General features: G+C 42.9%; 1 protein-coding gene across 1 annotated transcript; it reads left to right on the forward strand.

Annotated features, from left to right (window-relative positions):
• The first annotated feature begins 435 nt into the window (after positions 1 to 435).
• Positions 436 to 25,318, forward strand: waca (WW domain containing adaptor with coiled-coil a). Its single transcript, XM_083936172.1, has 13 exons — positions 436 to 632; positions 818 to 848; positions 1,696 to 1,888; positions 10,600 to 10,679; positions 12,685 to 12,800; positions 12,908 to 13,023; positions 18,479 to 18,724; positions 20,642 to 20,764; positions 21,005 to 21,153; positions 21,477 to 21,601; positions 23,201 to 23,396; positions 23,485 to 23,612; positions 23,693 to 25,318. Exons 1-13 carry the CDS (start codon positions 592 to 594, stop codon positions 23,760 to 23,762), a joined length of 1,614 nt encoding a protein of 537 aa, XP_083792298.1. The 5' UTR covers positions 436 to 591; the 3' UTR covers positions 23,763 to 25,318.
• The last annotated feature ends 1,640 nt before the right edge of the window (positions 25,319 to 26,958 follow it).

The raw sequence follows: 26,958 nt of genomic DNA on the forward strand, positions 1-26,958 counted from the left end.
CGCCAGATCTGTAAAAAACCCACATTCGCCATTCTATTTGGTGGATATAGCCCAAAAAACTCGATTTCTTCTAATAATGACTGAAAACATCACAACCCTAACACCTGAGATGGACACTAGAGGATGTAAATACCCCATTCCTCATTTTTTTATGTTAAAATCCCAGTGTGTATATATGGGGATGCGCTAATATTGCAGTAATTAAAATGAATTTATTGGAATCGATATATTCACCCATGCATAAACAAACACCTCACCGCATTGCCATGTTTGATGATATGATATAATCTTATGACACGACACTTTTCTTAGATGTTATTGACTTAATAAAGGCTTTCCCATACTGACGAGTGGTGCATATCTGGCAACCCGACGCGCAGCTCCACTGCTACGTTGTGTGTGCAGATAGAGACACGGCAGTGTGTCTGAGTGGAGATGGACTGAGTGAGGGCGCTCTTTCGACCAGTGCTGCCGATATAGCAGTGAAATAACCACAAGCTAGGTTGAAATAATTGACGTTTTTAAGCTCGAAAACTATCGCACCGTTATCAGTCTTTCACATCCCACTCCAAACACACTAACACGGCATTGATGGTAATGTATGCAAGGAAACAACCGAGACTCGGCGATGGGTAAACATCCTTTTTTTTAAAACGTTACTCATTCACATTTTCCTTTTCCTCGTAGCTACGCTTTGACAATCCGCCATTTTTATTGAAACCAAAATAAGAGTTCAGCTGTTGCGGCACTTTCAACTGTTTTCTCAACGTTGTCACTTGAAGCTTCACATTTATATTGTTTTTATTTGTATTTGCAGGTGCGACCGAAGAGATTCTCAGCCCTATCAGGTACTTGTTAGCTGTAACTGTAGCCTGCTAGCTTCTCTAGCTGCAAATCAGATTAAAATGGACACTCTAGCTCAGGCTTCAGGGGAGCACAACAGGCCCCAGTCAGTGCGGAAAATAACCCGAAAAGTAAATGTTGTTGTTTGAAATTGCCCTTTGAACCCCGCAAATACTTCCTAAGCTAAACGCTGTCAAGTAAAGACAAAATTTCCCCAATGTATTCGTCGAATTCAGCTGTTTCGGAAAAGGTAGAGGCGAGTTTTGTTGCAGCTCAAAGCTAATGCTAGCTTGTTACTGTTAGCTAGCTTGCTAGCTAGCTAGCCAGTCCGATTAGGGCCTGACCGCAATCTGTCATTTTAAGAATACAGCTAGCTAAGCTCCAGAAACACCAAAATGCTCTAAATATACACAGTAAAACAACGTATGAACAATTCACAATAAAATATAGGCATAAAATATAGTTGACGAGCATTGAGCAACGATAAACACTAGGTTATCCAATTAAAGGTTGTGCTTACTTCGTCATTATAAATATGTCAGTGTAACGTTTCATATGTAGTGTTACCAAGGGAGAAACGACTGCACCCGTGTTTCCATGACTTGCATGGCAATTTTGTATTGTATCAGAAAATTAAATAAATCTTAAACAATTAGCTGCATGAATGGAGATTAGCTCAACAGGTTAATTCCTTAAATATAAAAACTTTGGCATTCACGGCCAAGTTGACGTTTAACAAGAGGGTAGCATTAGTTTGAGAGACCTTGTGATGGGGAGAAATAGATGCAATCTTTGTATTTGCAAGACACTAGTTATATATATCATAGTGAGGGGTTTGATTTGTGTCTACAGGCTCTCAAATACTCATCCAAGAGCCATCCAGGAGGAGACCACCGACATGAAAAGATGCGAGACTCCTCAGACGTCACCCCTCCCTGCAAAATGCTCAGGAGGTCTGACAGCCCTGACAACAAACACAACGACAACACGGGGCACAGCAGAGCAAAGGCTGTCCATACACACCGGGCCAGAGACAGGGACGGAGGTGAGAGACGGTTGTTATTGAGAGTGAAATGGGGTTCGGATTAAAAAGAAATTGATCACTCAAATGGCTACTGACGATGCTGTCGCTTAAGCCTCTTAACTCTACAGCTGTGTCATTCATTTTTTTACCCTCAGACAGAAACACAGCCTGCTGTATGCTTAGTTGGGATGTAGGCTAGTTGGTACTCCAGCGGTTGTTGTTTTGGATCAAACATGCACTGATGAACTTAAGTAGCAACCAATCAAGTTTCAATTTTATCAAGAAGCACTTTGTTTTTAATCATAGCCGTTTTTACATATAAACTACATGACAATGTCAGCAGAATCGCGTCCGGACATTGTCCAGAGTTTCGTGTTCCCCGTGTCAGATGCATTCTCATTTATTGGAAATACTCAGTTTGGTGTAGGCAAGGTTTGGCAATTGGGTAGAACATGCAGGAGGCAGGACACGAAGCGGAGTACACACTGATGATGGGGCCGGTTTGTAATTTGGTCATAAACAACAGAGTCCCTTTCATTCCTTGAATTTGACGATTTCAGCGTTGACCCATATCAGATCTTTCAAATCTTATTATCTCCCCAGTTGGACATTTTCGTTGTCGTCCTCGTGTAAATCACCCTTCTTCACCCTTGAATGTTCTCTTCTGGTTGATGATGGCGTGATATAAACGTCATCAACTTGCCACCTCTGAAAACTCTCACACATGGATCTGTTGGACATTACAGACTTTATACTTCAGGATAAAGCACGGTACAGGATAAAGTTTCTTTGATGTCCAATACAACTGATTTATATTTGATTCTCACATACAGCTCCTCTAGCTGGTAATGTCTTGATAATTTAGGGTCTGTAGTGAATTTTGGGCTGATCCAGGGACAGTGGCGTATTCCGATGCATTGATGTGCATCCAAATACCCCCAGTGTGTGGGCTTCAATCGGAAACAATGGATCTGTGGGTCTTTTTGACGCATATTATGTTTTTCCAATGTGTGTTGCCCTGTCCTGAGTTCTGTGGGATGTAAAAATGATGAATCAAAACCTGTTAGGGAAGCCAAACCATGCAAGCTCATTACATGAAATGCTCTGTCTTGTTTAGGTTGTTGCTTTCCCCATATCATGATGTATCCTATCTCAAACCATCTCTTGTAATTTGCACCTGCAAAAAAGGCCATCTTGTGTTTTCTACTGACGAGGATGACTAATGTAGGGCCGTGAAGGAGTGATTGGTTATTTTTTTGCAACTAGTCCTGTCGGCTTGGCCGCATGGGAAAAGTTGTAGAATTGAAATCCAAAATTGAACTGCGGCTTTTTACATACATGTATGCCTAACACCTGAACCGCAGAGGAACATGACTCTCTGTTCACTGTACCTACCTCCATTACATCACCTCAATACGACAACAGGCTGCCACAGTATAACAATACATACAGGGTTAAAATTAACGCTTTTATCCACTGGCCAATAGTGAATGTTCAAATTCTCAGCCACTCAAAAAATTATTTTGTTTTTCTGGGCGGTGAGTGAAGCAAATCTACCAGCGACTTGTATATTTTAACAGAATTTGGATGGTGTGACTTTTGCATACAGATCTCTGGACACAGCAGCGTACTTGGTTACAGCTCGACTCAGCCAGACCTTTTTTTTTTTTTCATTCACAGCTGAGATGGACGGGATAGCACTTCAGTGTTGCATTGTTTACACCGCGTTAATTAGTCTAGTGGCTAGCTAGGATGTTTAATCTGCTCATAACTTAATCCCGACAGAACACTGCAATGAATTTCGGCTCGAATACAGTTTTTTCAGCCTAACATTGTTGAAACAGAAGCTGATATTGATAGCAAAAGCACCAAATTAGCAGACTGCCGAATCGTCTTTCTTTCTGCTGCGGGTGTGTGTGTGATCAAAGGAGAAGAGATGAGAGAAGCACAACCGCAAAACAGTCAAGCGTTTTTGTGCCCCTCCTGAAACCTTATGAACGTATAAACAATGTGGAGATATAGCGGTCGTGCTCTCGTTGTCCGCTTCCCATCTTCATATGCCATGCACAGGCATTCAGTAGGTATGGGGCAGCAAGAGGATGCCACTGCCACTAGGAGTGCGCGGTTTCCTCCAGTGTTGCAAGTCTGGCAGCCCGCAGGTTAAATATACGCACATGCTGCATTATGGTTCACAACAGTGTTTAATTACAGCATATACAGGTAGTGAACTCTAACTCAGTGCGTTGTTAGTGAGTGCGGGGTGGAGACTCCACTGCTGTCTTTGTCACTGATCCGCAGCTGTGTGCACAACGTGGAAAGAGAAAAAGATAGAGGGGGTATGACGTTAGCAGCAACGTAGCTGGGAACGTAGCAGTGCAGTGTGAGTACAGTTTTTCTGTAAGTAAAGGGCTCCAATTCCTCAGACCCAAGCCAAGATATGGTGACTGGCTTCAACGTCATCCGCACAGGCTCACCAACTGTTGGACCACCTATTCTCATTTTAGCTGCTCCTCCAACTTTGGCTTTTAGTGAGTTCTCCCTCACTGCAACTGAAAACGACTGTGCAAAGTTCTCTGAAATCCCTGTCTTTCATTTTTAAGGATTTCGTTATTCTACAGTATTGAGAGAGGAAGAGAGAACAAAGGGTATCTGAATCCCTACCCGGTGAATAGTTGAATATTTGGGTTCAGCCTTACTGTTAATTAGCGGAGCCCTGTGTTGGATAGCAGCGTCTTTAGAAAGATAAAGTGATGGTGGATCAGTTGTGGACATTATTTGAACAACCTCTCTCGAACATATTTCTACATTTAAAATGGAACTTGCTGCTGAAAAAGAAGCACTTATTAGTCCCACTGATGCTCTTTCTTTTGTCATTTTTGATTCACACTGACTGTCACTGCAGGCTGCTGTTAGTTTTGCGTGCACTGTGGTTCAATTGTGGGGCACTCGCTGTATTTACAGCACTGTGTGATTGCAGTGTTCAAATGGAGCATGATGCAAACATCAGAAGAAATGGACAGGGCTTTATGTGGCAGATAATCATCCTTTGAAAACTGCCTGGATTGGTCTGAGTGCTGGTGTAGAAATTGACTTGGGACATGCCATGTTATTTTATTCCCTATCATTGGATCAACTCCTCTGATCATGAACTGTACTGTCTAGTCATTTACATCAAAAGCAAACTCTAAACTAAGTTAGGAAACTGAATATCAGAACACTCTGAGCCTGACGGTCTCATGTAGGGGGTTAGCAACATCCATTTATGTGCCACCCTAAGAAACTAAACGTGTCCTTTGTGTGGAAGAGGTATTGCATAGAACACCTTGTACTTGATATGATCTAAACAAACCAGCAGAGGAAAATATCAAAGGTCAGTCTAAAACATAATCTGGAAACATGCCTCAGTTTGGTGCTGTGACAGCTTCTGGATGCACAAATGTTAAATTGATCATAATTTAAGTTTTCAGTGACAGCCCATCAATGCACAGTTGTGATAATCCTTGTATACCTGGAAAAAAGGTTGTTACCAATGTGGTCTTGAACTGATTTATCCCATCGTAATTGGTATTGGCTTTTAGACAGGTCTGTCTAGCTTTACAAACGAGTTACAAAATCAGCTTCAGTTCTCTGTACCCAATGTAATTTTTCTATATCCGATGCTTCTCTTAAGGTTTTCCAATACATACACTTTCTCTCTTCATTCATTCATTCATTCATCTTCAACTGCTTTCCCCTATCGGGGTCGGGGGTTGGCTGGAGCCGATCCCAGCTGACATGGGACGTGAGGCGGGGTACACCCTGGACAGGACGTCAGTCTATCACAGGACACATAGAGACGAACAGAGACAGACAACCATTCACACTCACATTCACACCTACGGGCAATTTAGAGTCATCAACTAACCTAACACGTGCATGTCTTTGGACTGTGGGAGGAAGCCAGAGAACCTGGTGAGAACCCACGCAGACACAGAAGGGCTGTAGCTGTGAGACGACAGTGCTAACCACCACACCATGCATACACTTTCTGAATTCACCAAACCCAGATTGCCTTCTTAACTCAGCGTAAAGCACACGTCACTCAAACATGACAGAAACATTGGAAATCTCAGTCTTTGTTAGTCTTTCCACTGTTCTTACTACCACCAACTCTGGTTTGATCAAAATAAACTGTTAAATCATAGTTAGATGTGAAAATATGCGTGCTCCACACATCTGTTTTTCCTCGCTGTCTGTCTCTGCTGTTGCTTGCCCTGCCTGCTTTTTGATAGCTGGTGCTCAATGGACCGCTCTGTGCAGCTCGTTCTTCAGATGCAGATCATTAAATTAACTAAATAAAATGACAAAAATCGGCCAATAAACATTTGCCAATGTACACAGCCTTTTGCAGATTCATTCATCGAGTTGCCCATCCATAGTGCAGCACACACTTTATAAGCTGAAGCATTTTTTAGCACTTCTGGTCATGCACAGGTTGTTACTGATCCTGTATATGTACAGATTGCCGTAGACTGCTCTGTGTGGCCACAAAGACAGGGCAGTGCTCAGTAGGGCTGACATCTTCTGGGCAGTTTGTCAATTGTTCTGTTGTAATGCTTTTGTCTGCACCCATTCTAATTGGTCGAACAATCGCTGGTGTTACTTTGGTAAAGCTGTGTCCACCAAAGCATTCTGTCCCAGCTGAAAATGCCAGGCACACTTCTGTAAACGCCCAGCAGAGATTGCTGCCATTGTTTCCAGTCGCGATTCCTTGATTCTGCGTGTCTCTGTCCCTCCCTTCTTCCACTGTGATTGGACGACTGGTTAAAAACTGACAGTTGACGAGTACAGCTTCTTTTTCAGCTCTTGGTAACCAGAAAAACCTCTGTGCAGTGCGCACTGCTGGTATTTGAATCGGTCACATTGCAAAGAATTTTAAAAAAAAACACTCCGATGTCAGGGCAAAACTTTGGTGGACACACAACGCTACCAGGTAAAGTACTCTCAGGGCGCACTCACACTGTCCTTCCGCACCGCGCCCGGGCTTTAGGGTACTTGTCCCCCCGCGCCCCAGCCCTGTTTGTACTCACACTACCTGGGCCTCGCGCAAATGCTTCTTGCTGTCCATAAGTCATCGCGCCGTAACACGTCACACGCATTGATCGCGTGTGTGTCGCTTTGTTTACAAATCTTTCCATAGACCTCGGCGTTTTTGTGCGTCTTGTCGACTGTTTTTGAATATTTTGATCCGACCAAAATCTGCAGTAAACACTCCACCTCCGCATCACACCAACGTGAACCTTTCACCGCCATTGTTGTTGTTGTTAAATGTCCGCGCATGGTCCCTCCTTCTATTTTCTATGTCCGAACTGGCGCACATACCGTTACCGCCGTAGGCCTCGTGGCCTTATGCGCGGAGCGGGTGCACTCACACTGCTCAAACGCACTAGGCTTTAGCTGAAAAACCGGGTTTGGCCCGGTGTGGAAGGACAGTGTGAGTGCGCCTTCAGTGCCCTGTCCCATTGGTTGATGAGTAGTTACAATTTCAGTCGACCAAGATTTTCCTATTGACTTCCTCTCTTACTGCTGTAATTCAGAAGTAATTTGTCACCAGCAGTCTTTCATTCAAGCGTGCCTTCCCTGTCGGGGTCTGCCTCTCTGACACATAGTATATCCCCAAAGTAATTTTACAAAATGTAATGAGTGTCAAAATTTCCTCAAAGTGCTTACACTTGTAGCATCTAATAATAGTCGGGCAGAGCTGAGAAGATGGGATGAGCAAAAGCCGCTTCGGTCATGCCATCTGATTGCTACACCTTTTCTCTTACCTCTAATGGTGTTGGCTATGTTTTCAGACCGGAATCCCCCAGCAAGTCAACTCAGTACTGGGACAGATTTAAAAATACATTTTAGTAATGCTGTTACACTAATGGGCTTGTGGAAATATATCTTGATCCTCATTATGCTGCCGAGGTTTCCACTTTGGAGAGGAATAATGATGCTGCACACTGTGCACGTGTTGCACTTCTAAAATAGAGTGCCAGATTTACATGATTGTGGCAATTTTGCATACAGGAATAATGTTGGTGATACCCTTTTAAAGTTGACTGCACTATCATTTCTGAGAGAATCCTGATTTGTCGCCAATCCAAATTGGAGGTCCTTGGAGACTCCACAGATAGCAGAGAGCTGATTTAGAGCTTTGGAGATGTCTTGCATCAGTGTCAGACATTTATGACCAAAATCCCACGGTTTGACTGCTGCTACCAACATTTACAGACCAACAAATTCCAGTATGACATTAAATTGACCAGAATCCACTGGCAGTCAAGTGTAATGCTCCAGCTTTACAATCCTCCTCCCTTGAGGGCTCAATGCAGAAATGTTTCAGTGCTATGACCAAAGTTTGTTAATCGTTTTGGCTTCTTTCGTAGCTTGAAGATTTATCAGACATTCACTGCACCATCTGACAGAGAAAAACATATAAAACCGTACAAAATTTGTACAGTCTGACATAGTTTGCAAAGACACTTTAGGCCTATCCTTCAGTGTGCCATACAATAAGCATGCAAGATCACGATCATGCATTCTATATCAAGATGTCTTCATAAAGCAACAATTAAGGCCCTTAAAAATAATTAAGTAAGTCTAAAACACCATTTTGCAGGGTATTACATTTCATAGCTTGTTTTTAATGTCTAGGTGGGTTGTACGCTTAAGTTTGCATGAACTTTATCATTGTGTGGTGTTAGATTCTGTGTGATTTGAAGTCATATGAAAAGGATAACTGTTAGCACACACTGAGCTGCCAACTGACAGCTGCTTGATAAAGTGACTTAAAAGTCCCTTGATGGCCAGTAGATCATTTACCCAGCTAATGGGGAAATGCAAGTTTTTCAGGCAAATGGTTGGAGGACATTTCATGATCAGTTAGGGCTGGACTCCAATATTTGACTGTTCAGATTTTTGCGTGTTGGGTAGGTCTTCTTTTCAATTTTGGTTTTCAATATTACCTTTTTTGTTTATAACACAGTCCGTAAAAAATGATGCCTTCAATTAAACAAATGTGTTTCAGCTCAGTGTGAAAATCCTGACTGTGTTTTGCTAACATTTACTGTTGCTTTTCTCTCTTACCTCTTCTCTCTCCTTTTCTTTTCTCTGTTATCTCTTTTCTTTCCTCTCCTCTTTTGTCTCCTCACGCTGGAGCTGGTTGCGCAGCAGGAAGCTGAAGGAGCAACAGTCACTCGTTTTTTGCTCTGCTGGCAGGATTAGCTGCTATGTTTCAGCAATGTTACGCTTAAAAGATGCAGGCGGAACTTCGTGTGTGTGTGGTTTTACTTTAGCAGACTGGATACAGTTCACGAATGTGCATAATGCCATTGTGTCTAAGAATGTATTGTAAATGTAAGTTAAAGTGTGACTCAAAGTGGCGATGGGCTCTTGAAATGTATTTAAAGAGTCTTAAAAGGTAATCAGTTTAACATCAGGACTCTTGCATATACCCTGTAAACACTATAGTTGTCAAAAAAAACGATGCTCAGAAAATAATCGATGGTATATTTAGTATTGGATTAAATACTAGCTAGCAAAAGTGTTGATACTTTCGGCGTCAACAGTGCAGCCCCGCCCCCTCCAGTTGACTTGTAACGTCACCCAGCAGCGCTGGTGACAAGACAAAAGCTACAGCTTGTCTCTCTGAGCACATGATCGCTGGTTCATCACATTAACAACACTGAGCTGACTGAACACAGCTGCTGCTGCTGGAGGACCTTCGCTACCAGTTTAAGTAGAAAATGAACAAGGCAAAAGTGCCGTTTGGAAGTATTTAGCATACAAGGCTAATGACCAGGGAAGGCTAAGAATGTAAACAAGCCGCTAGATTCGGTCTTCTAATAATAAACAGTAAAGTTAACAGCGGAGCTAAGCAGCTAACATTGTCAGTCCTGCACGTCTAATGTTAAGTGATGTTAATTTAATAGGATGGCACAAGAACGTGTCCGGAGAGTGAACCAGCAACAATACAGAAACCGTGGCAGCTGCTATACCAACTCTATTTAATCAGCAATGACAATGCTATATAAACAGGACTCTGGCAGAATACATTAGCATGGACCAGATCCCTGTTTACACTGTGGAGAAACCCGACTAACAACAACTGAATCCAAGTTTTAACCTCTTTCACGCAACTATTAAATGTCCTCAGAAATCCCTGAGCTCTAAAACACAAGAAAACAAACGAGAATTTGAAAATGCGTCATATTTATATATACCCTACCTTTTTCTTACCGTTTTCTTAATTTCACTACGTCAGACAACCTTTTTAAAAGTGTTATTGATGTTTTGCATTGTTCTAATCTTTGTTTTAAAAATTCTGACTTCATTTTTATAATTTTCTTCCTGTGGTATCAAAACTGGTAGTGAGTATTTTCCTGAGTATCCGTATAGACTGTATCAAAAACCCCAATATACACCATTAGAAGCTTTTAAATTGGTGCTACAAGAGGCTGTTAATCTCTTGGAAATGTTTATCCAACAAGAACATTTGTTCCTGAGCATATAAGTCTTAAAGCGATAGACATTTAATTTTTGACCACCTTGTTTTCTGAACATGCAGTACGTTGCCCAAGGCTGGTGTGTGTGCATATGGTCGTAGTTCTCAGCCAGGCTCCTCACATTCATGTCTCTGAACTGGTATGTTATTGGTATTGGCTCTTACTTATGGTGTCTTTGCCATTTCTTGTGTTTTGTTGCAGGGACCAGTTATTCTCCACAAGAAAATTCTCACAACCACAGTTCCAACTCTCATTCGAACTCCAGCAAGACCTCAGACACAGTAAGTTTTTCCTCTGCCCTAGCATGGGGGTATAGGGCTGTACGCTTATTAAGTGGTAACACTGGTGCTAGCAAGTAAAAATGTCACAAAAATAGAATTTGTAGTAAAACTTGATTTTATATATCAGGGTAACACGTGACGGCCATTTGTCTTTTCGATCACACTGAAAATCTCGCTTGATCCTGGTTTTATTAGGTAAACATTACCAAGATTAGGCACATGCTCAAATTTAATGACACTGAAAAACTTGCACATGCTTTAATATCATCACAGTTTGGACTATTGTAACTCTCTTTACCCGTCTTAACTCACACTGTCCTTCCGCACTGCGCCCCGGGCTTTAGGGTACTTGTCCCCCCCCTCCCTCTCCCCCCGCTTGCCAGCCCGTTTGTACTCACACTGCCAGGGCCGGCCAATGCTTCTTGCTGTCCATACGCCATCACGCCGTAACACGTCACACGCATTGATCGCGTGTGTGTGGCTTTGTTTACAAATCTTTCCATAGACCTCTGAGTTTTTGTGCGTCTTGTCGACTGTTTTTGAATATTTTCATCCGACCAAATCTGCAGTAAACACTCCACCTCCGCACCACACCAACGTGAACCTTTCACCGCCATTGTTGTTGTTGTTAAATGTCCGCGCATGGTCCGTCCTTCTATTTACATGTCCGAACAGGCGGACATAACGCTACTGCCGTAGGGCTTGTGCTCATGCTCGTGCTCGTACACGTGCGCACGCTCGTGCTCGTACATGTGCAAACGGCTCCGCTAAAGCCCACCTCTTTCAAGCGGGCCGTGGACGGTCTGCTGGCCGCAGTTGAGCGCGGAGCGGGCGCACTCACACTGCTTAAAGGTACTAGGCTTTAGCTGAAAACCGGTTTTGGGCAGCACGGGGAGCAATTCGGGGTTCAGTGTCTTGCCCAAGGACACTTCGACCGGGGGAGTTGGGGATTGAACCGCCAATCTTTCAAATGGAGGACAATCCCATCTGTCACTGAGTCACAGTCGCCCGAATTTGCATTTCATGTTGATAAAGTTCCAACCTTGGATTATGACCCTGCAAACAAAAGTAGTGCACTAAAGTACAACACCACTGACCCAGAGATCTGTGCTCTAATCAGAACGTTTGCTACTGATATACATTACTATGTATTATACATTGTAAACAAAAATGTACATGCAATGATTATATCACCAGAACTGACTGACTTAAAATAGATCATTAATAACTGGTGTTGTTGATCACACTTGTGAACACCAGCGTATGTTCGTGTAGAGTTAATGTCCCCAGTGTGAACTGTTTAAATGTTTGATGTGGTTCACACATCTCTGTATGTAAACAGTTCGCTTTACCCCTGACTGCCTCGTTCAACTCTGATGGTTGAAAAAGTTCACTTGTCACAAAATAAACACTCTCTTAACTTAACGCTGCATCCAGGGGATATTAATGTTATCTCTCTATACCCTGCAGCTCTCTTAACTCTTTGAACAAGTCCGCATCTCTGTCAGTTAGATGTTTTGCTAAGCTGGTCGCGTTGGCTACCATGGTCTTGTATCGATTTTAAGCATCGTTGACAGACAGGTCTTTACCGCCGGCTGTTTCGTTCTGTGCGCCTGCTTCTAAACAAGCCAAGGACGGTCAACGGGAGCACTCAAGCCACTTTCAGCCACGGCTGTTTTGCGAATATCCATTTATTTTTGCGCCTATCGCGTCACGTAGTAACGCAAGTAACGCGCCGCCTGTCTTTGAAATCGTGTCTGTAGATTGAGTTTGTATGTAATCTCACTGCTTCTATGGTGGTCATCACGAGCGGTGCGATCACAGCATAAGCTTGAGCTGTCACTGAAATAAGCCTTCCCTCGCCCTTTAAAAGCCTCTGTGGACTACTCTTGTACCTTTTTAAAGATTTCATTTCAAGCTCTTGCGTCATACCCTCTCAACACACTCACACACACAATTGCTTTCTGTCTGGCCGGACTCATGTTGTAAACATTTGTCTTCTCAGCCTTACGAACCTGGTGATGACTGGTCAGAGCACATCAGCTCATCTGGAAAGAAATACTATTACAACTGCAGGACAGAGGTGTCCCAGTGGGAGAAGCCCAAAGACTGGCTGGAGAGGTAGCTATAATCCCTCCACCCAAACCACTTGATCGTACAAACGTTTTTCAAGGTTGGAAACATCGCTGATATCTGTTTGCATGCATATTTGTGTGTGTGTTTTACAGAGAACACAGGCAAAAAGAGGCAACAAAGACTGCTATTGTCAACAGTTTCCCCAAAGACAGGGACTACAGAAGGGAGGCTATGCAAGCATCGGCAGCTCCTGGCTTTACTGGTGCTAGTAAGTATTAAATACACTACTACAATTATTACCCTTACCGGACTGATTCCACATATATTAATGAAACACATGCCTATAAACCGTATATTGTTGCTTGGCTTTGCTTGCCCAAAATACCAAGGATGAGTGTTTTCCACCTTTGTCACAGTCTTTGTCCAAGTCCGCCTGAGAGCATAGCTTTAGTGTTGTTGTTATTGCTTTGTCGGTGATGACTATTGTTGAGCTGATCTATGGCTGATGAATGCTAAGGAACTGCTTACCAAAAGACTGAGACTACAAGTAGCTGAATCATGCATGCTGACCTGGCTTTGGAAAAAAAAAATACTGTGGTTTTGCAGTGAAACTAATCTGGTGATCTAACTGATTGGACCACGTCGAAGGGAATCCATTACCGTGTTGGCCAGGTAGTGTAATTCGCCAGTTTTGTTGCAATGTTACTGCCACAGACTTTATATAAAGTCAGGCAAACAGCAGCTCTGGAGACAAACCGGAGAGCTTTATTTAGCCGTGGGCAACATTAGCACCTCAGATACAGGGTGATGCGAGCCCCAGCTTTGGGGGTCTGATGCTAGACTGCCACCCTCTGGATCAGCAAACTTACTGTTAGAACCACTAGTCCCACTGCTGTAACGTCCGGCAGATCGGTTTGGGCAGGCTGTATATGGAGGCGGTACTGTAACCAGCTGAAGGCTAACACCCAAGCTTTGTCTTGGAGCTGATGTTTGCTTCTTTGATGGCAAAATCTCCCAGCTGTGGACAGAGGGCTGTAGCACCTGCTAACTAGCATTAGATGAGTCGACTGACTTACCCATGATGCTACTGTAGCCAGCGTTGATGCTAATTTAATCGTGTTGTAGTCTAGCACTGTTGTTTGTGGTCAAAACAATCATCCTAAAGCTAAATCCATGAGCATGTTGATTGCTGTTGTAACATTGCTGTACGGTTTAGCCACCAAGCGTTAGCATTTAGCTTGTGATTGTAGTGAACTGGATGAATTCTCACATCAATAAATTAGGTCTCCACTGGATTATTGTTACCATGTTGCAGAATAGCACATAGTTCATGCAAAAGCAAGTCTTTGTGGCAGAACATTTTTTTAAATACGTGTATAATTGAGTGACATTGTGAGTTTCAATTACACTCTAATCTTTGCTTTATTGGCTCAATTCTCCTGTGTGCGAGTTATGCCTGGGTTTGAACAACGAAAGGGTCAAATGCACAGTCAGTTTTTAGACATTTTAAAACGAAAATGTTGCATTTTATTTCTTTATGCATCATTATCCTGGCTATAATCAGGCTCATTGAACATGTGTGAGCAGGAGAAACGGTGATAAAAAGTGTCTGAAAACAGTGTGTGCCATGAGTGATGGTTCTATTACAATCCGTTCATTAAGTTTTAAAGCAAAGCCACAGCTCCCCTCAAGAGTCCATTTCATACGTTTTCCCTCAGTTTCCTTGCCCTTTTCATACAAACTGCATCATAAATTAGCAAGAAATATGTGATTTTTGATGGAAGAAGCCTTGGTTTTTTCCTTTATACTAGTCCCATTATTAATTCTGCTCTCGGTCTGATTCTTAATTGATTCCTGATTAATTTTCTTTGTGGCAAATGTACGCCCACTAGTTTCCAGCATCAACTATTTTATCATCTGAATATAATAATTACAGGGTGGATGAACTGAGAGACTATCTTCTTCTTAGTCAAAGAAAAGATCTACTAACCCCGCCTGCCTGACCCTGTCATAACAGTTTGGTTCGATAGCAGTGGCACTCGTGCGTAGAGTGTCAAATACATGGCATTCCTCGGATGTTTCAGCATATTGCTGCCGTTTCCACCCTTGCTTGAAATTGTCATTTTAAAACAGTACAAGCTACACATCTTTCTGTGTAAAGGAAGCCATGCTTTGGACCTCTCCATGACTTTCTTGTTGCAAGTATCCAGCAGTGTAGATGCATGGGTTTGTCCGTCATTGTTTTGTAAAACTGTTGAAAAAAAAACATGCCGACGTGGATAAAAGGGATCGATGACCTCGGATGCATACAATTCTAATGGATAGAAACATTTTGACATCGATGAATCTGTCGATTATTACATTGATCATTAATCGCGTGACAAGAAAAAGCTAAATTTGATTATTTCCAGCAATTTATTCAAAAAACTAAAATACATTCTTTTAAACATATGACTCAATACATACACTGTTGTTTTGGTTAATGATAATTACTGATTGTAAAAGGCCAGTACAATTAAAGAAAATTTAAATAAATGGACATCGATAGCAGCCATGCGCTGATAATCAACGTTCAAACTGAAGGCAGATCTCATCTTAAATATCTGTTTTTCAAATCAGATATTTAAGACCGCCTGTCTGCACTGTTATTTAGAAGGTTGGTTTTTTTTATTTTGTTGTTTTTCTTGCATGTGATCAAATCGTATTTGTGTCCAGACATCACTGACCTATCTGCATGGTCTCCCATGGTAACGACGTAGGCGTCCGTAACCACGTAGCTACACTGGCTTCCTGACGCAGCTTTAGCGGAAGTACAAGCTAGCTAGCTAACTTGGCAGCCGGCCTCTAAATAAAGTTTAACCCACTAAATATTTCATCCACACTAGTGTCACTGCACAGGAAAGCTCCTTCCATGGCTTGATGAGTTTCAACATTGTTCCGCTCATTTTCAGTTAACCAGTGTGGAATGAAAGCATGGCTGAATTAGCACGGTAGCTAACCGCTAGCTGCCGACTATTTAGCGGCCAGAAAAGAGCTGAACAACAGGCTACAGACCAGCAAGAACGCTGGGTCTACAGCCCATCAGCCTCACTCGTCGCTGCTAAGAGGCAACTTCTCCACGGCTGCAGTCCGCAAACCTCCGGGTGAAATAACATGTCGGCAGCAGCGGGGAATGAGTGTTTTCTCTCCATGTGTAGCCAGTTGATGTTTTATCAGATGTTGGCTTCAAAATAGAATTATTATACGCCTGTCAACGTTGATCAGGCATTACTGTAAATGTGCGTTTGTTGGTGAGGTCAGAGAAGAGGCACTGGAGTACGGTGAAAACATACTTAGCAGCAGCAGAGTGTTGCCAACCGCACTAATCCCATTTTTCCTGCGGCAGGGAGATGTGTTCATGTGTTTCAGACAGGACAAAATCCTTTATAAACATAGGTTAACATATCACAGGCATCACAGGACTATTACTGATTGGCTGTGCTGGCTATTATCTGACTGCACTGCTGCTTTCCACAAACACTGCAGGGCAACTCACTATAAGCTGCTGGTGTGTTTTCAGCATAATAAATAAGATGCCTAGCATCATAACATAGACCCAACTAATCAATGAGGAAATTCGTTGCCAACTAGTTGTTGTGGTCTTAGTCTGTTCCCAGCACAAGTTGTTTGGACACACGTTGTCGTGACCTATATACTAGAGCTGAACAGGAAATACACAGCATTGCATCACAGCAGTCACCTGAAATTACAGGCTCCCTCAGGTACAGCTGTCTTCTGTTGTTGTTAGTCGTTAATCCCCCAAAGCTGCTACCAGGCAGTTTCTGACAAAATGCAGCAGAATATTTTTACTACACAGTGTCAGCTATCATGAATAACCTGTTTCTCAATACCTATTAATCACTCCCAACGACACCTCCTCTTAAACAGACCTGACATTTGAGTTCATGAATAAATGCTTTTGAATGTTTAATACATAAAAAGACCGTTTTATTGCTGCTTCCATTCATTTGTGATGACCTGCAATCACCATGACAATTCCCTGTCGGTAACATTGTTTTATTTAACACCATTTCCCAGCAGTCATTTTGACGGTTGAGTAAAACTGTCACTACAGGAGCAGTGGAAAGCTAATGTTGATGTGTAGAATGACTGACATTTGCTGCATTATGCTTAATAATATCCGGGTTCCCACAGATCCTTACAAAGTCTTACAGGGCATTTAATTGATTAATCTGAAAACAAGGCCTTAATTGTTTTTAAAATGCCGTAAATCAAACTTTCAAAGGTCTCTTAAATGTTACAACATGGGAAGTGAGATTATTTTTGTGATGTAATTGCTCTCAAAATAATTGGTAACATTTAGTTTTTTCAAATATTTAACCAAATGCCTCTCGCCGTGACATCACGCAGCTCATGATGGTGGAACCAACAGACAGTCGTGTGGTTGCAGCCAGAGCAGATGCACGCTGCATGTTATTTATTTGTGAAATTTCATTCCAGGTGGCATTAAAAAGTATTAAAAAGTCTTGAATGTCACTTGCTTTAAGCTGTAGGAAGCCTGAATATGACGGCAGGATAGGCTTTTTAAAGGTCTGGCAAACCTCAAACTCGCTTGTAACGAAGACTGGTCTTGTGGACACGTGGAGGGCAGCTTCTCTGTATCATCGGATCTGATCACAGCTGCTCAGTCTTGTTTACAAAGTCTGTAGCTGTACACACTACAGCAGGGACTGTGTGTTGCATCTATGGGACAAAGTGGACAGAGAATGTCTGCCCTTGTTCTCTAGAGGTGGTTAAAAAATGAACTGAAGCTGACCTGAAGCTCCAGAGTGTTTGTTTACATACCAGGGTGCCAGGGACAACTTTAATATAGAGGCTTTTTTTTTTTTTTAGCAGTTGTTACTGGAGTTGATTCTTAAAATGATTCACTTTTCTTCAGTTCTTTGCCTTTTTTTAATCATTTGCAACAGTGCAAAAATACTTTAATTCAAAGTAACAACCAGTAACGTGCGCTTTCTTGTATGCCATTGGGGAGATTGAGGTTGCTTTGCATTATTACATTACATGTATCATCTGCCAGTGCGAGAGTCTGTGCTGACCCCTGTGTAAACGTCCATGTGCAGCCCCAATTTTGACCACACTACGAGCCTAATAAGATATGTTAAAAGGCTAAACTGGATGCCCATTTGATGTACTGTATTCTCCATTCTTTATCCTGTTCCTGTGGAAGGCTTTCATATTATTCAGCCGAATACATCAAGTGAAGGAGATTTTCTTTCCTTTTCGGAGGTTGCCGTAATCGTGTTTCGTGTGCAGACTTCCTAAAGGAGTTTATAGCAGCGCATGCAAGTCTGCACCTGTCCATGTCTGTCCTGGAGTACGATCAAAGCTTTATTCCTGTCATGGTTAGCGAGAAGTTTGGATGTATTTTTTTTATAGGCCAGAAAAAAATGCACTGCAATGCTGGCATCTTATTTCACAAGCCCAGTTTGTAATTTCACAAACCTCTTACTGTAAGCAGGGATTCAGAATGGAAATGCATAGCTTCTGTCATCCTGAACACAGCCTAAGGGTGTGATTACAGTCTATAATGGAGCTGATGTTTGTGTGAGACTTTCCTAAGGTCGTATAAATTATTACACAATGTTATCAAAAAGAAACCGGGAGAAAATGGCTTTGTGAGATTGCCTTTGTTGATAAAAATGACATGATCCTTTCTACAGAGTCAGCCCAGGTGGAAAAGCCTGCAGCGACCCAGTCCCAGTCATCATCGTCTGGCTCAGGGAGCTTAAACCCCTCATCGGGGCCCCCTGGATCATCTGCCTCCACAGTGCCGGTGTCCCCAGTCCTGCAGTCCCCTGCCCCTCCATTACTCCAGGACCCCACCCTGCTTCGCCAGCTTCTCCCAGCACTTCAGACTGCCCTGCAGCTCAACAATGCCAGTGTGGACATGGCGAAAATCAACGAAGGTAAGAAAACTGCAAACAATACATTTGTACTTTCAACTGGTATACATTTAGCTGCAGTGGCTGATTGATGAGCACTAGTTACAGTTCAACGCTTTGAAATTACGGTGCAGTTCTGCTCTCTCCTGCTGGTCTGACATCACACTGTTAGAGGCTTTTGACATGATAATCTTTCCTGTTGGTCTGAGTACAGTATTGAGTTCCACCTCACCTGTATTATTGTGTTTGTACTGCTGTCTGGACATTGAATGCCTCATGGCCGGGCTACACTTGAAAATCAGTTGTTCATGCAACCATGTCTGAAGGCAAAGGTGCGCATAGCTGATCCAAACAGTCATACTGGAAGAGCCGACCATCAGAGAGGGGCGAGATGCAATAATTGTAAATATGGAAACAACTCACTCTGAGCTGTTGTCTGAGAAGGCTGTTGCAGAGGGGCCTGGAAATTCATCCCACTTGAGTTTGCAGCTGTGAGAAATTGTGGTGTTTCAGATGCTGTTTGTCCAACAAGCTATTCTGTTGGAGTAAACTATGAATGACGAGCCAAGCAGTTGTTGTGGTGCCAAAAACACAGTTTTTAACTTGGCTGAGATTGTAGGGAGGGAGCTTGTGCATCCTTACTACCTAAGTTTTAATAGCCAACCCAAGGAGCAGCAGTACATCTCAGAACACCTCTGCAGCCTGGGCGCTTGAGAGAGAAATCTGTCTCAACTTTGAAAATGCTCATTATATTGTGGGGCAGTGTATGAGTCGTCACTCTTAGCATTTAGCAATTCTCCCATGAGGCACAAATTTGCTGGCTCTCCTTTTTCATTCGATAAAGAGCCGAAATGTTCCCAAACGGGCAAAGTTACATTTGGTTTTGCGAACAGAGCAGCTGCCATTTTTCAATCATACACACTCTTATTTCTTGTTTTCATCATGAATTTATTTAACCTTAAATACACGTGAATATTTCGGTTGCTGTGGTTGCATGGGATCCTTTGCGCTTGGCTTAATACCTCAGTATTGCAATTTGGCAGTTACCGCGACAGCCCTACAGTTACACATGCTTACCATCCCGCAACCACGCTGGTTGAAGGCTCGCTACTGTGATGCTGATGTCTGCCCGTAGAATGGGGAAATTGGCACAATGGGTAACGCTAACTTGGATCTACATTAGCCAAACTGACAAGACGATTCATTGATGTCTGTACACACATCTGAAGGCAGGTCTATCGCTAGCAGAGATTACCTCTTCTATGCTCTCAGAGGTTAGCTGATGTGGGATCTGAAATGAACTTAAAACTGGCAACTGGAAATGGCGATCACACGCACCAATTTCAAACAAATACCCTGAAAACTGACATTGTTGTGTTGTTCTTTGACTAAACTTTTGTTAATAGTCTTGTATTTTTATTTTTTTTTGTTGTGTTATTGTTTTGTCTGAGGAAGAGTGTGATCATTTTTATTGATCCTGTTTTTGGTCTTTTGGTCCATGGTGTAGACAATTGTTACCCAATGATCAAGCTCATCCAAATCTCAAAGTATTGTATCCCTAATGGAAACATGCATGTTCAGTTTTTCACTGCTGAGGTGCTGTTGAGCAAGGCACCGAACCCCCAGCTGCTCGAGGGCGCTGACCTATTGGCAGCCTGCTCTGACATCTCTCCATTAATTGCATGTATATGGGTCCTGTTTGTGCATTTGTGTGTATTTCGGGCCTGTGTGTTCTTCTTCTTCTTCTTCTTCCTCTTCTTCCTCTTCCTCCTCTTCCGTTCAAGCTAAATGACATTGTTTCTGGATATATTATTTACATGTGGCACATTACTGAATTTGCCTGTCAAATTCACTGTTTGGCAGCGCAGAAATCATATTCTAGTAGCAGGACTTAATTTCTCACTGCAGGGGCTAATGGTGCGTTTGTTTGTCTCCCTCTAGTTCTCACAGCTGCTGTCACACAAGCTTCATTACAGTCAATGCTGCATAAGATCCTCACTGCTGGACCATCGGCTTTCAATATCACTACTATTCTCTCTCAAGCTGCTCAACTCTCCAACCAAGGTAAATGAAGCCTGTGAAGAAGCGTGTCTATACCACCACCGTGTGCAGATATACACAGTTATTTGTGTTGTTTGACTGCTTTAGCCAGTGCAAAGGGGCTAGATAGATAGTTATGCTGAAAGTGGTCATTTACACTGATCAGCTATGTACTCATACAGGTGTGCTGTTGCTAAGTATTAATGTAGTAGATTGTATTGAAGCCTTAGATTGTCATTATTTTTCTTTGTGTACGTCCACCAGCTCAGCAATCGAACCAGTCACCCATGTCGTTAACATCGGACGCCTCATCGCCCAGGTCTTATGTTTCTCCGAGGATCAGCACACCACAGACTAACGCTGGTCACCTTAAACCCCTCCTCAGCACGCAACCTGTCATCTCACAGTCAAAAGTAAGACACGAACACTCAACAAGCAAATACAGTATCCACTTGGATGGGAGTAGAAGCAGCTAGATGCATTTTGGGACGTTCCCCTGGGTTCTCAACGATGTTGTTCGGGTGATTCATGTTGTTGGAATGAAACGCTCTGATGGATGGGCCTGTGAATGTTCTCATTTGTCCAGGTCCTAGACAAATAACCAAGTCCAGTTGCTTTTGACTGAAATTGCTTTGGGGGACTCTGATGGATGGTTAGACAAAATACACTTAGCGTCTTTAAGCTTCTATCTTCATCCCGCGGTCTTGATGCAGTGTTTCCCACTTGCTGTGTTTAGGTGAGTACGCAGGCAGGGAAGCAGGCATCTCATCCCCAGCCCACATCCCAACAGTCCCTCTCCAGCGATAAGCAGCACAGTCATGATGTCACCACGGCGTCCCCGCGCAGCCTCCAGCGCCAGCGGTAGGTACAACCACACAGCTCGCCCCAGTGTTCACTATTTGTTGGTCCTGAGGTGGTCAACTCTGATATCATGGGATCTATTTCCTGCTGACTGTATACTGTTAATGAGTTTATAATGTTGACACTCATTTGCTCCCCGAGTACTGAACTGTTCTTTGACCACTACATGCATGACCTTTGCCATCACTGTTGAAAATATTCAATACATTTGCCTCTTATAAAGGCCGTATGCATGCAGCCAAATAGTGGAAATACTTTATCTGCCAAAATGTGGGAAATCCCATTCATATCAACTCAGGAGTGTAATTCCTGACGGTAGATTGTTTTCATTGTGTCATGTTATGGCACCATCTGCTGTTCACTGATGGAACAGTGAGTGGCTGCTTCATTCAGTCGTCTCTCAGTTTGATTCATTCACTTCTCTTGTTTATCAATTTCTGAAAAGGGAGGTAGCTGACAGTTTTTCTTTGTTTCTCTGCGCATACCATTGGTAGATGCAGACACACAGCTGTTGAAACAAATATTCAAATCACAGACGACAGAGTCCGGCTTTGCTGATGCTTTCAAAGTCTGTCATTTGCTGCAGTGTCACCGGTGAAGAAGTGGGAACTGATGAGCATCGACTCTCCAGTTCTTAGCTCACAAGTGGAAAAACAGGCTCCGTTTAATCAGTCACCCAGCCACATTTGGATAAGAACGCCGTGCAATTTCCGCTCCTCAATCTCAAACCAACACTTACTCAAACTTGCTCGGTTCGCAGCTACAGTCATTTGGCTTAAAATTTGTCACGGATCGTGTGTTGAATGCACCCGACTTTGAAGTGTGATGTGGGCTTTAAATCATTTTTGTCTGGCGCTGGGTGGTATACAGGTTTTAAGTTCCTGTTTGATGTTAATTTTTCATTTACTGCCGCACAGATGCGTAGCTGAAACAATTGCTTTAACTCTTAAATACGTGTGGCTTACAGAATGTATAGTGCAGGTATAAAGCCTGACACCCGGTAAATGTCAGGCCTTCTCCTCCCGTTCGACTATCGCTGCTTGAAGACACCAAAGACGATTCTCATTGACTTAATCAAACAAAAACAAGCTATGTTGTTTTTTACCCCTACACCAGAATGATAACTCCACCACTGACACAGAAACTGGACCAGTCACCTTTCCATGCTTTGTGGGTGTCACTCTTTTTGCGTAATATTTATTCATTTATTTTTAAAATAGCGTCATTATAGAGGTGAGTTTATGTACTGGACCTATTTTGAAAAATAATATAAGCAAGCAGCCTACGTTTCGATACAAAACAATCTAAATCTTCACGCTTTGATGGTGCCGTTCTTTACGTAGCACACTGTCTATTTTCCGTTGTCTTATTCCTTTTCACATAAAGCCTCTGACACTGAGCATCTGTATTGAGCGCCTTGATTAAATAGCTATTTTCCTGTGGTCGGATTAAGTGATTGCTGTACGAAAGGTAGATGGGTTTTTAATGCTGATGAGAACAAGTGGATTATTCCTGTTTGTGAAAGGTCAGCATTGACACTTTCTTCCTGAACACGATGTCTCCATTCTCACATGCTTCCTCACCCTGTGTCGACCGCAGCAGTCAGAGGAGTCCCTCCCCGGGTCCCAACCATGTCTCCTCAGGCAGCAGCAACGCCCCCAACTCTGCCTCCGCTCCCCCCACCGCCTCCGCAGCCCGACCCTCCTGCACCTTCACCCCGACCCTCGCCGCCCACTTCAATGATAATCTTATCAAACATGTGCAGGGCTGGCCTGCTGAACACGCAGAGAAGCAGGTATGTACCGCTCAACAGTTCACCCTCATTGTTTTCATTCATGGCGACAACCTTTAAAACTAATTTTTTTGCGTGACAATGTCTCAAGGCATCAAGACTACGTGAAGAGGCTCACACCATGGGGAGCATATGTATGTCTGAGAACTGCACCGAGCTCAAAAACCTCCGGTCCTTGGTCAGAGTCTGTGAAATCCAAGCAACATTGCGTGAGCAGAGGTGAGAATACCTTTTTAGTCCAGAAACATGCGTCTGTGTGTAAACATGACTAACTCTTGTCCTCTTTATCTTCCCTACAGGATACTGTTTCTGAGACAGCAAATCAAAGAACTTGAAAAGTTGAAGAATCAGAATTCTTTCATGGTCTGAGAACTTCTGGTTGCGAGTTGAAGCGGGGGAGGAGGGGAGAAGGGGGAAGACCCATTGCACATAGTTGGAAGCTGGAGGGAGAGCAGTTGTTCAGTTCCTCTTGAGCCCAGTCTCAACACACGCAGGAGCTGCAGTCGGGTTGGCTTTGGACCGTTGGGCTGGGAGAACTGAGATGGAAACCCGAGGAGCTGTCGGAGGGGGAGGGCGGGGGTGCTTTACAAGACTGTGGTTTTGTAAAACCCCACGCTGGGAGAAACATGTAGATTTCTTGTAGATGTTATTATCTATGTTGTAAATATGTTTTGTAGATTGAAGCCATGGAAAGCCATGCCTATCAAAGCTTTTGACATCCAAACTAATCAACGCCTAGGCGGCTACGTTCATTAGCTAGCCTTTCCTTCATGTTAACTCGTCTGCAGACTTAAAGCTTCATTTTTGTCAATTCACAGATCATTGAACCATTGAGCGTGTGTGACCTGCACGTAAGCGGAGGAGGAAGTAGCCACTTATATACACAGAAGCCTAGCATAAAGCATAACACACTGGTGTCAATGTAGTTTTCTTTCCTTGAATATTGGTAATACTGTCTAGATTCTCTTCCTATGCCCTCAGTGGGCAAACTGTACCCTGTTACTCAGGCGTGGTACACGTCCCCTCTCTGCAGGTCTATCATGACGGCTCACAACGGTTCAGTGGTCTACTTGCAGCTTCTGGTGGCCCTGCATGTCCCAGTCTGAAAAAAAACAGTGCCTGGTGGTGTGGTGGAGTGAGTGATTTATAAAAATAATAAAAAATAATTGTAAGAGATGCGATGGCGTGCTGCTTTAGACCATTCCCACTACCCTCCGCCCTGCCACACCCTTCCCCCTGTGCATCAACACTTCACACCCTCCTTGTTTTCTGTTTCCCTCTCCGCCCCTTACTTTTCTAGACGAGGTTGGCACCACTGGTCCATTCCTTTGTACAGTCGCTAACACGCAGTGGAGTTCTAAGAAGAGGTCGCAGAATAAAAAAGGTTTTATTTATAAGAGTTGTAGTGACGAGCAGTAAATCACAACGCAGTTCAATTTGCACCCGGTTTTAGGAGTGGTGCTCCAGCAACAGCGGGTTAGAGGCAGACGGGTGCGGATCGCCTCTCGTGTCGGAGCAGGGCAACACGGAGGTCACAGGATCAAATGTGAAATGTATGTATTGTAATAAAGATGTTCAACTAAAGCAAGCACTGGTTATTTTATTGGAGGTTCGGTTCATACGCTAGTGCCTTGTTGAAAGTCTCACAGCCCCGTTTACCTGCGTCGCCCCCGTTTTACTTCATCCTGAAAAGATGGACACGCATGTCTAGCACACGGTTGATATCTAGCACGTCCCATCCCTCTCTTACTTGTTTGTCCCCCACTGTTCAAGAGCAGGGTCCTAAGCTGCAAAGGCCTGTTTTTTGTTTTTTCACCATACTATCTACTGAGTCTATAACTGAACTGCACCACACATTCAGTAAAGGTGACCACATCCTTGCTTTGTATATTGTTTCCTGAAGTATATTGACAAATGAAATAAAATATGCCTCTCCGGGGCCACGTTGTTCTTGGGTTCTTCATGGTCCCTTTAGCTTCTTTCTTGTCTCTGACTGTAAAGATTCGTTGTGGGTGGCTTTAAGCCAGGGTCGTGTGTTTTAGTGGGGATGCACGGATTTTGGCCTTGTTGGCTGCAATCAGCCTGTTGGCAAATAAGATGTGCACCTGCAAGTGGCCGATGTTTATCTGCTGCATCAGTTTGGCGGTAGCTGAATGTAAAAAGGTTAAAAAAGCTTTTGACGCAGTTATTTTTCCATCTTTTTCATGTGAAAAGAAGTTTAAATAGAGGTCGGTTGTGTGATTGAGTGTGTGCTCACACAGCGATGGTGTAATGAAGGGCTGAATGACATTAAAATGGTTGGGTTTTTATAATGATTTCTTTATTTTCCTGTCACAAAAGGAGTAATAACAGAAACTAAATGAAGAAAACAAAGGCATCAGCTACATTATGGTATTTAAAACCATGCGTATCGGCCCAGAATTGAATGCATCCCTGTTATTTAGTAGTTTATGATGGTAGAACTGTTGATTGTAGCTGATGGACCTTTAAGTACTGCACAGTCCAGTAATGATCACCAGCAGCGTGTTCACTGGACTTGGGTGAAAATAAAGACAATGCTTTTATTTTCACATAGAAATCAATGACTTGCATTTCTTCCATCAGTCGCAGCTGTGAGCTGCACTGCCCCCTGCTGCTGCTGTCATGTATCACTGTATCACCACTTTATACTTCTGCTCCTCTGCAGAGGGAAAATATTTATATATATTATATTATACTCCACTACATTTATCTGACAGCTTTACTTAATAGTTGCTTTACAAATGAAGATTTTTGCACAAATAACAAGAAACATGACAATTAGTGGGAAACTATGTCGATGATTTCTGTCATTTTTGATGTAAAAATGAATATTTTCTGCTTTTCTTTTTAATTATTGTGATAATTGTAATGTATTTGTGATGATTTTGAGGTTTGGACAAAACGTAGTGAAGGTGTCACTTTGGTTTGACGACATTTGCAAACAGACACTGGATTAAGGAAGAAAATAATCCGCAAATGAATAATGAAAATCATAAATTATAGTTCAAAAAGGGACATTTTTAGTACTTTTACTTCCATGACTAAGTATTTTCAGTGAGTTACTGCATGATGTACGTTCACTTTGGACATGACAGTGCACACTGAGACTGTCCTCTAGCCTCAGAGGATTTAATCTCAGAGATTACATGGCAGGTGTGCGAGTATCTTTACTTTTAGCAGCATTTGCATTTGGATGCTATTAAAAAGTACTCCATTCCCCTCTCTGTCTCTCTCACACACACACACACACGCACACACACACACACACACACCATACTGCAGTGGGGTGACAGCCTATCTGTCAACAAACTGTTTTACAGCCCCTTGAATATTTAAGGTGGAGTGTTTTCTTTCATGTCACTTGTACATAAGTTGACGTTCTGAATGCTGGCCACCTTAAATCAAACTACAGCTATTCTACATTTCTCTTGAGGAAGAACGTGCCGCTGTATCACCGATCAGCTGATCACCGGTGATCTAAACCCATTCAGAGTGATACGTCTCGTCCGGAGTCTTGTAAATCCCTCTCTGGCCTTTTTGTAAT

The sequence above is a fragment of the Echiichthys vipera genome, assembly GCF_963691815.1.
Source record: "Echiichthys vipera genome assembly, chromosome: 21".
Taxonomy (NCBI): Eukaryota; Metazoa; Chordata; class Actinopteri; order Perciformes; family Trachinidae; genus Echiichthys; species Echiichthys vipera.

Excerpts from the sequence above, each read along its gene's own strand:
- waca (XM_083936172.1), top strand. The coding sequence starts at position 592 with ATGGTAATGTATGCAAGGAAACAACCGAGACTCGGCGATGG. Across the intron at positions 12,801-12,907 it reads CCCAAAGACTGGCTGGAGAG|AGAACACAGGCAAAAAGAGG; the intron begins GTAGCTATAATC and ends TGTGTTTTACAG. Across the intron at positions 20,765-21,004 it reads TGCTCAACTCTCCAACCAAG|CTCAGCAATCGAACCAGTCA; the intron begins GTAAATGAAGCC and ends TACGTCCACCAG.